Source organism: Schistocerca serialis, chromosome 6 (genome assembly GCF_023864345.2).
Source record: "Schistocerca serialis cubense isolate TAMUIC-IGC-003099 chromosome 6, iqSchSeri2.2, whole genome shotgun sequence".
Lineage (NCBI taxonomy): Eukaryota > Metazoa > Arthropoda > Insecta > Orthoptera > Acrididae > Schistocerca > Schistocerca serialis.
Window position 1 is genome coordinate 717,376,621 of NC_064643.1, and position 17,691 is coordinate 717,394,311.

The following is a 17,691-nucleotide window of genomic DNA, read 5'->3' on the forward strand; positions in this document are numbered from 1 at the left end:
CATGGAGGTTCCCTCCCATTGTGAACTGTCCTACCGGGTACATATCTGTCCAGTGCTTGGTCATCTATTCTTTCAGACTTGAGCCATAATTCCTCTACATGCTCCTGCCCTGTGCTGAAAGTTTCATGTTCCTTATTGAAATATGACACTATTGATTTTTTACCTTCTTTACTGAACATATAAATCTTTCTGCTTGTTGTAGCTGTCTATTGTACTTTGGTAATCATTGTTGCACCATGGTCACTGATACAAAGACATCATGTTTATTTGTTGCAGTTAGACCAAATATATTTCCATCATAAGTGGGGTTCCTAACTGTCTGTTCTAGGCAGTTTTCAGAGAAGGTATTTATTAAAGTTTCACATGATGTCTTCTCATGTCCTCCGCTAACAAAACTAATTTTCCCCATTAATTTTTGGATGATTAAAGTCTCCACCAATGATTATTGTATGATTGGGGAACTTATGTACAAGTGAACTGAGGTTTCCTCTGAATTTTTTGGTTACATCAGAAGATGAGTCTGGTGGGCGATAGAAGGATCCAGTTATCACTTTATGCACACCTCTGACACTGAGTCTTGTCCAAACAATCTCACATGCAACTTCAATTTCTATCTTGGTGGATTTGAGTTTCTTGTCTACTGTGACAAATACACCAACTCCATTTCCCATTTTCCTATCCTTTCGATACTCGCTTAAATTTTCCCTTAAAGTCTTGCTGTTACCAATTTCAGGTTTCAACCAGCTTTCTGTACCTATTATTATGTGAGCTTCACTGCTTTTCATGAGAGCTTCAAACTCTCGCACTTTGTTACAAATGCTTCCACAGTTTACCATTAGGATTTTAATACTCTCACCTGTGGCAGGCATTTCTTTTGATTTTACGCTGCTGCTTCTTGGTTTCACACAATAATCTTTATCTGGATTGAATGGAGATTCGCCTAATCTAAAACTCTCTTGTGTGTACCCCACACACAGTTAGCTACCTGAGTAGCAGCCTCTGATGTAGTGCACACCTGACCTATTTTGGGGGCACCTTACAGTTCTCAACCCTATGGCGCAAGTCCAGGAAGTTTCAGCCTAGCTTGTCACAGAACCTACCAAGTCTTGGTTCAGTCCTTCCACTTAAATCAGAACCAAAGGACCACGATCAGTTCTGAGGACAATGCTGCAAATTGTGAGCTTTGCTGAAATTCCGCCCCCACCCCCGCCCCCATGAACCATGGATCTTGCCGTTGGTGGGGAGGCTTGCGTGCCTCAACGATACAGATAGCCATACCGTAGGTGCAACCACAACAGAGGGGTATCTGTTGAGAGGTCAGACAAATGTGTGGTTCCTGAAGAGGGGCAGCAGCCTTTTCAGTAGTTGCAGGGGCAACAGTTTGGATGATTGACTGATCTGGCCTTGTAACACTAACCAAAATGGCCTTGCTGTTCTGGTACTGCAAACGGCTGAAAGCAAGGGGAAACTACAGCTGTAATTTTTCCTGAGGGCATGCAGCTTTACTGTATGATTAAATGATGATGGCGTCCTCTTGGGTAAAATATTCTGGAGGTAAAATAGTCCCTCATTCGGATCTCCGGTCGGGGACTAATCAAGAGAATGTAGTTATCAGGAGAAAGAAAACTGGCGTTCTACGGATCGGAGTGTGGAATGTCAGATCCCTTAATCGGGCAGGTAGGTTAGAAAATTTAAAAACGGAAATGAATAGGTTAAAGTTAGATATAGTGGGAATTAGTGAAGTTCGGTGGCAGGAGGAACAAGATTTTTGGTCAGGTGAATACAGGGTTATAAATACAAAAGCAAATAGGGGTAATGCAGGTGTAGGTTTAAAGGTTTAATAATGAATAAAATAATAGGAGTGTGGGTAAGCTACTACAAACAGCATAGTGAACGCATTATTGTGGCCAAGATAGACACAAAGCCCTCGCCTACTACAGTAGTACAAGTTCATATGCCAACTAGCTCTGCAGATGACGAAGAAATTGATGAAATATATGATGAGATAAAAGAAATTATTCAGGTAGTGAAGGGAGATGAAAATTTAATAGTCATGGGTGACTGGAATTCGTCAGTAGGAAAAGGTAGAGAAGGAAACATATTAGGTGAATATGGATTGGGGCTAAGGAATGAAAGAGGAAGCCGTCTGGTAGAATTTTGCGCAGAGTATAACTTAATCATAGCTAACACTTGGTTCAAGAATCATGAAAGAAGGTTGTATACCTGGAAGAACCCTGTAGATACTAAAAGGTATCAGATAGATTATATAATGGTAAGACAGAGATTTAGGAACCAGGTTTTAAATTGTAAGACGTTGCCAGGGGAGATGTGGACTCTGACCACAATCTATTGGTTATGAACTATAGATTAAAACTGAAGAAACTGCAAAAAGGTGGGAATTTAAGGAGATGGGACCTGGATAAACTGAAAGAACCAGAGGTTGTACAGAGTTTCAGGGAGAGCATAAGGGAACAATTGACAAGAATGGGAGAAAGAAATACAGTAAAAGAAGAATTGGTAGCTTTGAGGGATGAAATAGTGAAGGCAGCAGAGGATCAAATAGGTAAAAAGGTGAAGGCTAGTAGAAACCCTTGGGTAACAGAAGAAATATTGAATTTAATTGATGAAAGGAGAAAATATAAAAATGCAGTAAATGAAGCATGCAAAAAGGAATACAAACGTCTCAAAAATGAGATCGACAGGAAGTGCAAAATGGCTAAGCAGGGAAGGCTAGAGGAGAAATGTAAGGATGTAGAGGCTTATCTCACTAGGGGTAAAATAGATACTGCTTACAGGAAAATTAAAGAGACCTTTGGAGAAAAGAGAACCTCTTGCATGAATATCAAGAACTTAGAGGGAAACCCAGTTCTAACCAAAGAAGGGAAAGCAGAAAGTTGGAAGGAGTATATAGAGGGTCTATACAAGGGCGACATACTTGAGGACAATATTATGTAAATGGAAGAGGATGTAGATGAAGATGAAATGGGAGATACAATACTGCGTGAAGAGTTTGACAGAGCACTGAAAGACCTGAGTCGAAACAAGGCCCCCGGAGTAGACAACATTCCATTAGAACTACTGACAGCCTTGAGAGAGCCCGTCCTGACAAAACTCTACCATCTGCTGAGCAAGATGTATGAGACAGGCGAAATACCCTCAGACTTCAAGAAGAATATAATAATTCCAATCCCAAAGAAAGCAGGTGTTGACAGATGTGAAAATTACCGAACTATCAGTTTAATAAGTCACAGCTGCAAAATACTAACGCAGATTCATTACAGACGAATGGAAAAACTGACAGAAGGTGACCTCGGGGAAGATCAAGTTGGATTCCGTAGAAATGTTGGAACACCTGAGGCGATACAGACCCTACGACTTATCTTAGAAGAAAGATTAAGGAAAGGCAAACCTACGTTCCTAGCATTTGTAGACTTAGATAAAGCTTTTGACAATGTTCATTGGAATACTCGCTTTCAAATTCTAAAGGTGGCAGGGGTAAAATACAGGGAGCGAAAGGCTATTTACAATTTGTACAGAAACGAGAGGGCAGTTATAAGAGTCGAGTGGCATGAAAGGGAAGCAGCGGTTGGGAAGGGAGTGAGACAGGGTTGTAGCCTATCCCCGATGTTATTCAATCTGTATGTTGAGCAAGCAATAAAGGAAACAAAAGAAAAGTTCGGAGTAGGTATTAAAATCCATGGAGAAGAAATAAAAACTTTGAGGTTCGCCGATGACATTGTAATTCTATCAGAGACAGCAAAGGACTTGGAAGAGCAGTTGAATGGAATGAACAGTGACTTGAAAGGAGGGTGTAAGATGAACATCAACAAAAGCAAAACGAGGATAATGGAATGTAGTCAAATTAAGTCGGGTGATGCTGAGGGAATTAGATTAGGAAATGAGACACTTAAACTAGTAAACGATTTTTGCTATTTGGGGAGCAAAATAACTGATGATGGTTGAAGTAGAGAGGATATAAAATGTAGACTGGCAATGGCAAGGAAAGTGTTTCTGAAGAAGAGAAATTTGTTAACATCGAGTATAGATTTAAATGTCAGGAAGTCATTTCTGAAAGTATTTGTATGGAGTGTAGCCATGTGTGGAAATGAAATGTGGACGATAAATAGTTTAGACAAGAAGAGAATAGAAGCTTTTGAAATGTGATGCTACACAAGAATGCTGAAGATTAGATGGGTAGATCACATAACTAATGAGGAGGTATTGAATAGAATTGGGGAAAAGAGGAGCTTATGGCACAACTTGACTAGAAGAAGGGATCGGTTGGTAGGACATGTTCTGAGACATCGAGGGATCACCAATTTAGTATTGGAGGGCAGCGTTGAGGTTAAAAATCGTAGAGGGAGACCAAGAGATGAATACACACAGCAGATTCAGAAGGATGTAGGTTGCAGTAGGTACTGGGAGATGAAGGAGCTTGCACAGGATAGAGTAGCATGGAGAGCTGCATCAAACCAGTCTCAGGACTGAACACCACAACAACAACAACAACACGGCTGGTCTTCTCAACCTTCTCTGCCCGTTGCTGGAATGACACAAGACTGACCTCAGAGCCCGGATGGCAGGCATCATTTATTCCAGTGTGCACCACAATCTGCAGTTGGTTGCACCCTGTTCCATTAGTGGCTGCCAGAATAGCCTCAACATGTTGAGTGCATCTGGTGTCCTTTCCTGTCCCTTACTTCCACTTCCTAAGGGATACCATCATACACCATATTTTTGGACTGCCATTGATTAATAGACCACTACCCTTTTGCATTTGCCGCCTCTTGACATCAGACAAAACTGTTGAAGTGAGCTCCACTGGCATAGTTTCAATGTCAGTGAAAGACAGCACCTCAAACATGTTGGCTAGAAGGATCGATACAACGCCCTTAGTCCTTCCTGGTCCCCATCCACCCTTTACGGGGTGCCTAGATCTGCCATTAACACACGACTTGCAGCCAAGTGGACAGATAATGACAGAGTCTTTACGTTTTGCAGAGGAGACAATCCACAGGAGAGGATAATACTTGAGGTACCACTGTTACAGGTGTCACAGGTTCTGTTCCAACACACTGATTCGCAACAGCTGCCATTTGTTTGAGAGTAGTCGGCGTGAATGGTAGTTTTGAATGAGGATAGACCTACTGTTCGCAAAAATTTCAAAAGAGCACAATTTAGTTTAAGCCTACAATTGATGGCAATAATACTAGATTATTGCGGCATTTGCACATATTCAAAATTTCACAGTATAGGGCAACAGTAAAAATGGGTATTGATACAATCAATGAAAGATTTTGCAGAAATGATGCGAATAGTGAAATATGCGAATCTAGAACTTTAATCGGCACAGGATTTTGTACACACTGTCTCACACAAGGCTTCCTGAGTCTGCTTTTATGTGTAAACAAACATGGATATTGCATGGATTTTTCATTTAGGTGATTCTGTGCACACTTCTACACTTGGATGCCGAAGAAGAACACTGCAGTGTGATGCCGAAGAAGAACACTGCAGTGCAAGTTTATCTCAGCCAAAATTGTTAGAATGTGCAGCACCAAAAAAGTGCATCAGTTACCTCGTCCTTACATCTAACGTAACTTTTATATTTGTATGAAGAGTCCATTCCGAGAACCACAAGTCCAAATATAAAAGAAGCAACTAATATTATAAATGTGCATTTCGAACAATTCTATTTCCTTCTTCACTGATTTGCTGAAATTACCAGCTTCATTTTATATCATAGCTCTATTTGTTAAGCTTGTGGTGTAAGTATGGTGCAGAGTGGCTGGGCCTTACCTGTATTATTAATTTTAAGCAATCAGCCAGCCGGATGTGTCTGCCACATTTACTTCTAACTTTCACCTATTGTGCATTTCTGTTTTTACTATCAGTTATTAAACTGATCTAGCAAGAATATTACAATCATTGTGATTGTGTGGATGCAATTAAAATCTTCAAAATAAACTGCAAAACACACTAACTTTATTTAATCACGTTTGTCTCCATGCATGGTAGTGAGGCATGAAATGCTGCACTGTTGAGCAACCAAAGTCATAGTGTATGTTTCTTCATCAACTGCTGTGTTGTCAGGAGCTAGAATAGACCTGCAATTATTCCTTGCCTGTTGTAAGGAGTGACTAAAAAGAGTCTCATACCTAGTGAAGCATTTATGTTGTCAACTCGGCCATTATTAAGACATTCATTACAATCTTTCCTTAATCCTTTTGGCTTAATTACTTAGTCCCCTTTTGAGGTTTTACCTCCACTTTTCTGAAGTTCACAGAAGCACAGGCCATTTGGGGAATAGCACCTTACGTGTGCTTAATATATCCACCATGCGCTGTGATCTTCGGCATCTAGTATTAGAGTGGATTTATGTTTGCATCTGAAATCCGGTGTGGTAACCAATCCATCTTGTGGGCTTGCTATGTTCCCTCACATTTGTAGCCAGCTGACAATCCAAGGATCTCACTATGAAGCTTCAGCATAACCTCCCCACATATGCCAAGGAGTAGGTGCCTGCCCACTCTTGAGCACTGGGACTCCAGGCAGTGGCTACTATGTCATGTAGCCTTTACTATGGTGAGCTAGCATCTGCGTGGAGAGAGCCTCTGTTCGGGGTGGCTGATCCACAACGAAACGGATCACTCACCCATGCTAGTGGCCATGCCAAAATGGCCGTCTCAGTGGATAGAAAGCAAGATTTTAATGCAGAGGTTTACAACCCTGTGGTGTTTCCATCTTTGCCCATCCCATGGGACAAGAGTCAGACAGGAGAGAAATTGAGGTAGACAGTCCACCCAGTTCGGTGTGTTCCAGAACTGATGGAGAATATTTTGTGATAGTGAAGCCACTTTCACTATTTCAGAGGAAGTTGCTGGAGTTCATAAAATCAGAAATGAGTTTTCGTTAATCAAAACATTGAGTACTACCCATTAATAGGTATTTCAGGCCTTTGACAAGCTTAGAATGTACCAGTTACCATATCTCGTCATAACAAACTCAACATGATTCAAGATGTCATGTTCCATCAGGACCTATTGCTACAAACAAATGAACCTAGAGCGACACGGAGTGTATTTTGTTTGTCACATCTGGAGAGTCCCTAAGGGTACTAAGGTGGACACTGGAGCTTTTTTCCTAGACTTCATTGGAAATGTTTACAAGAGAAAGTTAGTCATGATTTATAGGGGTGATTCAAGCTCTAATTTCTCCCTCCTATTAGATGTTTTTGGTGTCAATTGTTTGGACACATGTCCTCTCACTGTACTAAGGAGGCTACTTGTGGAGACATATGTAAACTACCTAGAACACCATTCCCCTCATTTGCCAACATGTTAGTTTTCAAGATGAATAAGAAAATCCAAGAATATAAAATGCTTGACCCCTGTTTTATTGAGATGCAAAGAAAATGTTTGAACATCTCCACTCAATCAATATAATGTGAAGCATTGAAGACATTGTGCCAAAATTCCCACTTAGCGTGTTGACAAAGTTTCAAATTGCAACTTCTGGCACTAGTCACTTGTCAATGCCTGTTTTTCAATCTTGGGAGGGGACGCGAGTTCCCTCAAACCCCCCCCCCCCCCCCCTCGAGACCCATAGCACAGGTGGCGAACATCCCATTCATATACCCTGATTTGCCTCATCCCCATCTGGCATCATCAGGGAAGAGGACACATGCCAAGGCGGCCCTCTCCCAGAATGAAACAGACCAGCAGTCTACCACTGCCCAGTGGCCGACACAGCCACAGGATGTGGGTCATAGAGGAGGACAGTACTGTTGTGTCTGAGAAGTTATGATAGGAAAATCCTCACAGAAAATGAAACCTCACAGGAAAAAGTTAAACCAACTTCTGCTGCTTTGGTCATACCGACTCCTATCCCCCCCTGAGGTCAAGCATACGAATACCGATGAAGTAGTACAGATTCAGGTGAAGCATAACTCTACAGCAAAGTAATTTATACTCCTGTTTTCCCTTTGTTCCTTTCCCAGGTCCCAATCCGATCATTTTTCAATGGAGCTGTAACAGTTACTTTCGCCACCAGCCCTAGTTCTTTCAGTGGCTACTTACTCTGCAGTTGCCATAGTATTTTAGGAGACACTGTTCTCAGAAACTCAACCCCTACTATTAAAAATTTGAAATCATACTGTGCAAATCACACAATGCCGAGAGAGCATCAGGAGCAGTACACATGCTCATTCAATTTGATACTTTCAGTGAGCAGGTGCCACTTAGAAATGTGCTAGAAACCATGGCCGTTAATGTGTACCGGTCAGTTAGGATAACAGTATGTAATATCTATTTACTTCCAATATGTGTGTATCGTATCACAAATTGGTAGAGCTAGTGGAACACTTGGCTCCATCCTTCTTCCTTCTGGGGGACCTCACTGTCCACAATCCTCTATGCAGGAGGCCAAACAATATCTAACAGGGGCCAAGTAATTGAGCAGTAAATTTCAGAACTGGAAGTCCGCCTCCTTAATACAGGAGCTGTAACACATTTCAGAATGGCCCATGGGACATACTTGGTAATAGATATTACAGTTTGCAGCCTAAGGAGCTCATATTTAATCCATGGTGACCTCTGCAACAGTGATCGCTTTCCTGTTACTCTCCTTATTTTTGACCCATTGATCAATGGAACATGCACGCTATTGGTAATTTCAAAAAACCAGCTGGTAAGATTTAACTCCAAAGAAACTTTCCAAACCAATCAAGAGAAGGAAGTCTAAGTAATTGTACAAGATGCTACTGATACATTTATACATGATGATGAAGCAATGCTACCCTATTCTTTAGGTTTCTCCGGATGGATGCGAGTGCCATGGTGGTCTGAAGAAATAGCTACAGCTGTCAGTTTGTATCTCGGGGCACTCTATGGAACACCTAATAGCATTCAAGAGACTTTGAGTGGTTTTTAATAAAGAAAAAAATGAAGGACTGTGGACGGCAGTATGTATCATCTATGGGAGTCTCCACCTCTTCATCTGAATGATAGACTAAACTCCACCATATTTGTTACCACTCAACATACACAGTAGTTCCTGGCACCTTGCTCAGTGGCAACATCTGAACTGATCCTTCAGTCATTACTGAATGTTTTGTGGAACACTTCACTGAAGAGTCCACACGCAGTATACAACATGGTCATCTGCTGAGTAATAATTCTCTAACCAGCAGTCTATACACGCAAACGAATTGTGAGTTTACTTGATGTTGCTCATACTTTAGGTAACTGGGCTATGCACAGCTCTGTTAAAAAGAAATGGCTCGATGTGGTCGAAAGGTTGAGCCAGGCATGTCTTTCATGCCCAGCAGCTGATTCGCTGCAAATAATGATCTGTAGTGTAATCCAGCAGTCGGACATTCTATCCATTGGTTAGAACTGTGAATTAATAAAATACCCAGAAAGGTAAAATTAAAAATAAATGAATAATTAAATAAAATGGATTCTATTGTAATGTCTGTAATTGATGTAAACAACAGAGAATTATGTTGGATGATGTTTATTCAAGAAAGTATTCCTCAAATAAATGGAAAGTGGGCCTACTTATTTAAAATACAGATAGATAATAACCTTATCAAAAGCAGAATTGCCAAGCTAAATTGTCATTGAAAACAAGTGAAAACAAAGTCCATTTTGTGATCACAATACACAAAATATTCTCCAGTGCAAAACAGTTCAGAGTTCAACATGATGATTTACAAATGAACACACGTGAGATGGTAAGTAGAAACTCATATTCGCTCTCTTTTCATTTCCGTAATGTAGCCTGAAAAAGTTACAGTATTGTAGAGGCCGTTCAGTGCCCAGCCCAGAATCAGTCACTTACATGATCAAATACCACTTGTTACCACAGGCAGGTCTGCCTTTTTCAAGCACAAACATAAAAGTGTCCAGAATTGCTTCCTTGAGTGCACCCTTCGAAAGGTCTGTCTTCACTTCAGTTCAGCAGTGTTCTGCCACTGCTTCTCCATTGGCTGAAGGCCATCCACACCAAAAATACACTATTCTTAAGTTCTACAGACAATATTTGACTCATCTTGACCACTTCTGGGACTAAACTAATACATTTCAATGATATTTAAATAAAGAAATGTTATAAACATTCGCTCACACTCGTACACAGCACAATAATTATAAATAGTAGTCTGTAAATAAATAAGCCCGCAATCTTGTGCAAGTGTGCTCACATTAAATTACAACAGATAGTTATTAAATATTGCTTAAACAATCATTTAGGTCTGCTTGACAGCGGCATCTTTTGGCCCTGTTTTCAATAGTGGTGTCAGCGAACATATACATTTCACCATTTCTTAAATTACCATGATTTTGTATTAGCAATTACTATAAGTATTTAAATAAATATCTGGCAAAAATACTTACATATTCATTAAATAAATACACAAGTATGACAAGATATGAGGTATTCATGCTGCATTCATTTGCTGTGTTGTGGAGCATATGATATTCTGACAAACATTTGCATAATGAAAAGGTGTAAAACATGTAATAAATGTAGAAATAAAATAGATATAGACACACAGCTTTCAGGGATGATACCTATAGTGTAATCCTATCATCTGAAGTATTATTTGTTGATGTGAAAATGTTTAGACACTTAAGATATTAACTTCTGTAGTTTTAAAGATACTGATAATATTATTGTTTCATTGAATTCACCTCTTTTTTTTTTTTGAGATTGCAGATGTATTCAGATTTATTTCTTATATAACTGCGATTTGTTCTTGAATTTCACAGAGCTGCAAGAAGCAGTCTTTCAGATTATCTGACACTCTGTCATTGCTGGTCCTCTTATGTGTCTGATTGTCATCCAAATTCCCCATACCGGGATTTACCCACTTCCTATCAAGTATTTGTTCCTGGTCTCACCAGCAGTGGTCGCCTCTGCTTAGCATGGCTGCAATGCTTTCCCAATTCTAGGAATGCCTGTCAGTGCTCAGCTGTACAAACCAGTTCATCTCATACCAATTCTAGGTAGCCAGTAACTTGCTTACATATGCCTAACATTACAAATAACAGCCATCCTAATTTCCTGACATGGAAACTCCTGCTGGAGCAGAACTCCAAATCCTTCCATAATCAAATGATTGTTTGGTGGGAACGGGAGTGTCCCTCCCAGTGGCAGGAGGTAATTATTATTCCTATCCTGAAACCAGGAAAAGGCTCTCAATTTCTGACTAATTATCAACCAATATAACTAATGAACTGGCTGTGCAAATTATTCAAAAGAATAGTCTACTGGCGACTGTTGTGGTGCCTGGATACCAGAAGATATATATCACAATCCCAAAGTGGCCTTCGGCCATTGCGGTCAACCACAGACCAACTGATTCACCTGGAATCAGCAGCGTACAATGCTTTTGCACATTACCAACATGAGCGCTGTATTCTTTGCCCTACTACAGAAGATGTATGATGCCACCTGGTGCAATCACATCCTATCCGCACTGCACGAATGTGGCTTCTGGGTCTGTTTCCCCATTTTTATCCAGAATTTTGTGTCCATCCAATGATTCTGGGTCTTGATAGGATCAGCTCTCAACGACCAATATGTGCAGGAAACTGGGGTCCATCAGGGACTGGTTCTGAATCCAGTGTTCTTAGCCATTGTAGTCAATGGTATTGTGACTGAAGCGGTCCCACTGTCAATTTATGTGGATGGTGTTTGCCTGTATTACAGCTCAGCTCTCTGTCACTATGGAGTGCCAACTTCAGGAGAGCATATGAAAAGTAAGTAATTAGCTTCTGAATTTTGGAGATAAATTTTCCCCCTTGAAAACTCGTGTCACGCATTTTTGTCGATTCAGGACTGTGCATTCATCCCCAGAACTTTGTCTCGGTAACCAGTTACTTGAAGTCACTGAAACTTTCAAATTTTTAAGCCCTTTTGGCAGTTTGTTAACATGGTTACCACAGGTATGTCAGCTCAAGGCAAGTTGCATGAGGAAGTTTAATATCATCAGATTTTTCAGCAGCACAGTTCTTCTGCAATTTTGTAAAGCATTGATTTAATCCTGGCTGGAGTGCAGGTATGTTGTCTATAGTTTCAATAGCACCATCACCACTGATTTTGTTAGACCCAGTCCACCACGTGGTTTGTGTTAAGTGACTGGAGCCTTCTATATGATAGCTCTCTGGCGGAAGCTAATGTCAGATCACTGAGGATCAGATTCCAGCAGCTCTTGGCAAACTATGCTATTGCTGTCTGTCAGATGCCTACGCATCCATGTTGCTCAACTGTTTCACAGCTGTTGGCAACTGTGCTATCACAGTCTGTCAGATGCCTACCCATCCATGTTGCTCGACTGTTTCACAACTGTTGTGAATGTGGTAACAGAATGCTGCTTGTAATTCAGCCCAAACATCCACAGTAACAGAAAAGTGTTTCCCTGCTATAGTTCCTTAGAAGTGGCTGATGGCACATTTGCTAATTAAATGTGTGCTTTACAGGGCAGCACTGTTACTATATTGTGGCAACACAATATCAAATAACATTTATTAAGAGTATATTATAGCACTTAACTTTGGTACACTTTGATGCATGGCACTTGGTGTCCTATACCTAGTACAATGATATCTAAATAGTTAAATAGTTTTTCTGTCTCTTGGCAGTGATATTGTCATTATAACTGATAGTAATACTGCAGACACTCTTGAAAGTCCAAATAGTCCATAAATGACAACTGCTAAATAGGAAGACAGTCATCAGAACACTGTACTGATCTTGCTGGAGGCTCTGAACTGAACTAACTGCTGGTTCATAACTGTCTGAGTGTCCACACTGCATTGTGTTGTTTGCCTGTTGACAGAAGAATTTCTATGTCTACCGGTACAAGACAGAAACTATATAACCAATGATTCACTGTGCTCCCTTTGGCAACTGCCCACACTATTGGCAGAAGTACAATGTTCAGATAGATACGGTGAGGAAGAAGAAAATGATCCAGATTTTTGAGTGCCATCTGGAGGATACTGCTAGGAACTGAGAAGTGCCAGAAGAGTAGTTGTGCATGTGTGATGGTGGCCTCTCAGTCACCTGTTTGATTTGATTCTCCACAACTACCCAAATTTGGGGTCAGGGATTTTCATCTGCCTCGAGATGACTGGGTGTTTGTGTTGTCCTCATCATTTCATCTTCATTCATGAAAGTGGTGAGTTTGGACTGAGCAAAGGTTGGGAATTTGTATGGGCACTGATAACCGTGCAGTTGAGCGCCCCACAAACATAACATCATGACTACCCAAAATTGACATGGGTAGAGACGGATGGATTGAAAGTCAGTGACAATTAGTTTTTTGCTTTAGCAAGTGCAGGGAGCATAAAAAGTGTTCTCTGCCATATGCAATCAGTAATATACACTACAGAGACGATCACCATGTCACAGGTTCTGCAGTACATTTGAACTCTCACCACAAAAGACTTCCCAGTTTGTCGTGACTCCGTGAGCTGCTTAAGGCATATCTCAGTGCTACAGCAAAAACCTTTTGGTTGCTAACATCCAGGACCTATCAGTTGACCTCCACAGTGCCAGAACAACTGTAACATTCATCTTGATACAGAGCCCTGTGGGTTTCCCAGGAAATCGATTTGCTGACAAATTATCTAAAGAAGCAACCACAGGGGAAAAACTTGAACTCTGAGTACCCAGCAGAAAGGTGCCATTGACTGTGTCAAATGCATATTGCAGATGTATCTAAGAGTTCCTTTTGTGTCTGAGAACTCCATTCAATGGAGCAGTGGAGTCATCTCACGATCACCTATATCCTCGCATTGTGTGCCCTGCAGTCTGACGTAGGATGAGCAACCACCATGTCTACCTCACTACTACAGATACTTGCGGTCAGTGGGTTTTCAGTTATTGAAGTCTTATGTTTTGTTAGGAAAACTGAATTTTATAGCAGAATGCACTGCCATGTGTGGTGTCAGGGGTGGCTCTCAAGGCAATAACTTTCACTGTGGGGTGTGCCCCAGCTTGCCTCAGGCTACAATTTTCCCTCTGCACTGTTGCACATTTTTAAACTTTTAAGTACATATTTTATTTATCTAAATGTTTAAGCCCCATCCCCCCTACAGCTTATTTCCATAATTGGTATGATCACTGCCATGATTGATCATTCCTGTACCCCCTCCCCTCTCAAGCCGTCAAGCTCCCCTCCCGCTACGCACACCCTTCCCTCATTCGTCTTGTTCTCCATTACCTTTCCATGCCTGTTTTTATTTTCTTTCCAGTCTCTACTTTGTTTTCCACTGTGCTTAATGCTTTAAGTTCTATATCAATTTTGGTCTGTGTGACATTGCTTGGTTCATTTCATGAATAAAATCTAAAAGCATTTCTGCAGAATCCATTGGGCAGTGTACTAGTTTGCAGGTGTAGAAATTCCTATAACCTCCTCTTTGACGTAGATGGTCTTTCCTTCTCATCCCGTATGGTAAGTCCCCCCTGACCCACGGTTCTGGGTGACTTTCCCAAAATCTACTCTTTTCCTAGATCTCTCCAGTCCTTTTCCTTCACCCTTCTTCCATCACCTTCAACACTTCTGCCTGAAGGAGGAGCCACTGGCTCCAAAAGCTTGCTAATTACAACCGTCTTTCGTGTGTGTGTTCTGCCACTGATTGGTGAGTAGATTTTTTATCTATCCAATTAAATAATGGTCCATAGAGGTATACAAACTTTTCAATCCTGTTGGCAGGAATCCTTGTATGATTTTGTTATACCTTGGGCCACTTAGAAAGCGATTTTGCAGTCGTATCTGCTTAACCTAATCCCAATACTTAGGAAACAAAATTCAAATGTGGCAAAGACTTTGAATTTATCTGGATTTTTCATTTACCCAAATCTGAGCCTCGCCTCCCAAATTCCTGTTTATGAACTTGAGCACCTGTATTGTTTCTTCTCACAAAAGCTGTCTGCAAGAAAACTTACAGCGCTGTGTTTATTTTCATTCAGAATTCTAGAACTAAGAGCCTCTTCCATTGAAAAATTAAACATTGCTCTAGCTTGCCCTACAACATTATTTAAACAGCTTTTACTCTCCAAAGTCTACCTTTCTAAAGAACTTCGTTGGCTTTGTGAATAGCTGCTTCCCATAGAGCTCCTGCATGAAACATTTTTATTTGTTTTATGTCATTTGGCTCGATCTTAAGATTTTATCTAATGCATTGTAACAGGAGAGGGAAGATATGACACAGCTGCTACTTTGAAAGCCAGATGAATGTATCAAACTACATAGCACTTATATCCATGCAGTTTTTCATTGGCACCCAATCTTCCATTAGCAACTTCCCTTTCTTTTTGGAGATCTATTGTGCTCCATTTTACCTCTGTAGTTCCTGCAAAAATAGCTGTGGCACTGCAAGCAGGATATTTAATGTAGGCTGTGTGTTACTGATGGCTCTGATATTGCTGTATATTTTGATGTGTATGGTAAGTACGTGTACTTGCATTGTCAGCAGCATTTTTGTTATTTAATGAGGAGAGCTGATAATTGCATAAATAATTTGCAATATTTATTTTATAGCTGCTGTTGATTGACAAGAAATTTAATGAGGTAAATCCGTTGCTCAATCAAGCTGGTCATCTGGTGGATCAGTGGCAAGGGAGTCAACATCAAAAGGAGTACTTAAAAGTCTTCTTTTTAGTGTTGCAGGTATTACTTAATTCATATTAGCAATAACTAATGCTTGTAAGAACTATTACTGATTGCATTATGCTTTCAGGTTTGTCATTACTTGATGGCTGGGCAAGTGAAAAGCGTTAAACCATGCTTAAAGCAATTGCAGCAGAGCATTCAGACAATCATGCAACCTAGTTGGCCCTCTGATGAAGGTACTTGTCCTTGTTTTACATGCTTTCATATGTGCATGTCTTTATTTTGTGGATCTGCCTGTGAAATTTTTTCCTTTTTTTTTTTACCTTAGTTCCTACTAAAAGAAATATGGCTACAATTGAGGATGAGGATCTTGCATGTGGTTATAATGGAAAATTTATGTACAATGTCTAAATCATTAACTAGAATATCTCATCAGTCCATATTTTTTTTAGGGTTGCTGTGATTTCTTGAAATCACACCAACAAGGCCAAAGAATATTTTTTCCCACTCATCCAGCAAAACTGAGTTTTTACTCCATCTGTAATTCTCACGTTGCAGTTGGTACATTAAGCATAGAAGGGAGTTGGGAAGACTGAAGAGAGAATGAGAAATATAACTGGTATTGGTAATATAATAATAGAAAAACTGAAGTCACAATGTGCAGCAAGAGAGAAATTGTAGCTGTAGAGCCAGTGGTACCAAAAGTAGTTTGTTTTCCATACCAAAAAGAAAATCTTCCACATATGCTTGGATGAGCTGTTAAAGAAACACTTTGTTACTTGTTCCGTATGGAGCGTAGCCTCTTGTGTTGTTGAAACATGGATACATCAAATATACAAAGACTAGTGCATAGAAACTTATCAAGAAGTGATTGTGGAATCAGATAGAGTGACTAAGAAGTACAAAATAGTGATTGAGTTGAAATTAACCAGTTTTAATGAGGGACGTAAGTAATACTAACAAGGAGACCTTCTGGAGTGGTCTTCTCCCATTGTCTTTATACTTATACGATTTGAAGGTCAGTACCTGCCAGACTTCAATTTCTGAAAGCAGTGTAAGACACAATTCTTGGTTTGTGTGTGTGTGTGTGTGTGTGTGTGTGTGTGTGTGTGTGTGTGTTTGGAGGGGGGATGGGAGGATGAGATAATATGGGCTTTGAAGATTAGAAGGTTTCTGACTGCAGTTGAGTATGTTTAACCCACCTTCGATGCCTACTTTCATCCCACGTATTTCACATTTTGAGGCTGATGATCTTAAGCGACAAGTGGAGGCAGCTGATATCGTAAATGTAACAAAAAAAAAAAAAGCAAATAATGAGCTTTATAAGATGCCAGCCTCTGATATTTGACCGAGCAAGGTTGGGCAATGGTTAGCACACTGGACTAACATTTGGGAGGATGACAGTTCAATCCCGCATCCAGCCATCCTGATTTAGGTTTTCCGTGATTTCCCTAAATCGCTTCAGGCAAATACTGAGGCACAGCTGACTTCCTTCGCCATCCTTCCCTAATTCAATGAGACCAATGACCTCGTTGTTTGGTCTCTTCCACCAAATCAATCCAATCTGATACTTAATATATCAATACTTCAGAATTCTTCACAACAAACTTCATCCAGCTTATGGTGCTGTCATAATACCAAATCCATTCAAACACTCTAAATGTCAATAATTGTTCTCACTACTCCTTAATGTAAGGATCAAGCAACAAGCAAAAACTAGGTATTGGCTGCTGACAAAAAGAGATTGTTGTATTCACATCCAGAAGACTGTGATGATAACTCCTGTGGCAAATAGGTTGCCCAGTAAAGGGAGTGCTCTGTCTGTTTAGTTGGTAGCTTTAAGTGAAGCAAACCGTATATGTCCTGCTAAACTAGTCCATCCCCAATCGGAGGAAAATATTCAGTGAAAAATGATAGTATAACATTGAAAAGTGCCCGAAGCTGAGAGACCATGTCATGTTATTTTTCCCTTATGGTTCAAAGCTTGACAGTGTGGTGGAACTTTTGGAAGTTTGCCACAGTGAACAAAGAGGTTCATCTATATTTCTGCAGGTAAGAGATATGGA

The 17,691-nt window shown here is 40.4% G+C and overlaps 1 protein-coding gene across 1 annotated transcript in view; it reads left to right on the forward strand.

The window, feature by feature from the left end:
- The window catches only part of LOC126484152 (MAU2 chromatid cohesion factor homolog), a 190,748-nt gene that overhangs the window by 49,840 nt on the left and 123,217 nt on the right, over positions 1-17,691 (forward strand). Inside the window, exons 4-5 of the mRNA XM_050107550.1 lie at positions 15,554-15,682; positions 15,753-15,861. Of these exons, the coding sequence (XP_049963507.1) occupies positions 15,554-15,682; positions 15,753-15,861 (238 nt within the window). The remainder of the gene's footprint in view (positions 1-15,553; positions 15,683-15,752; positions 15,862-17,691) is intronic.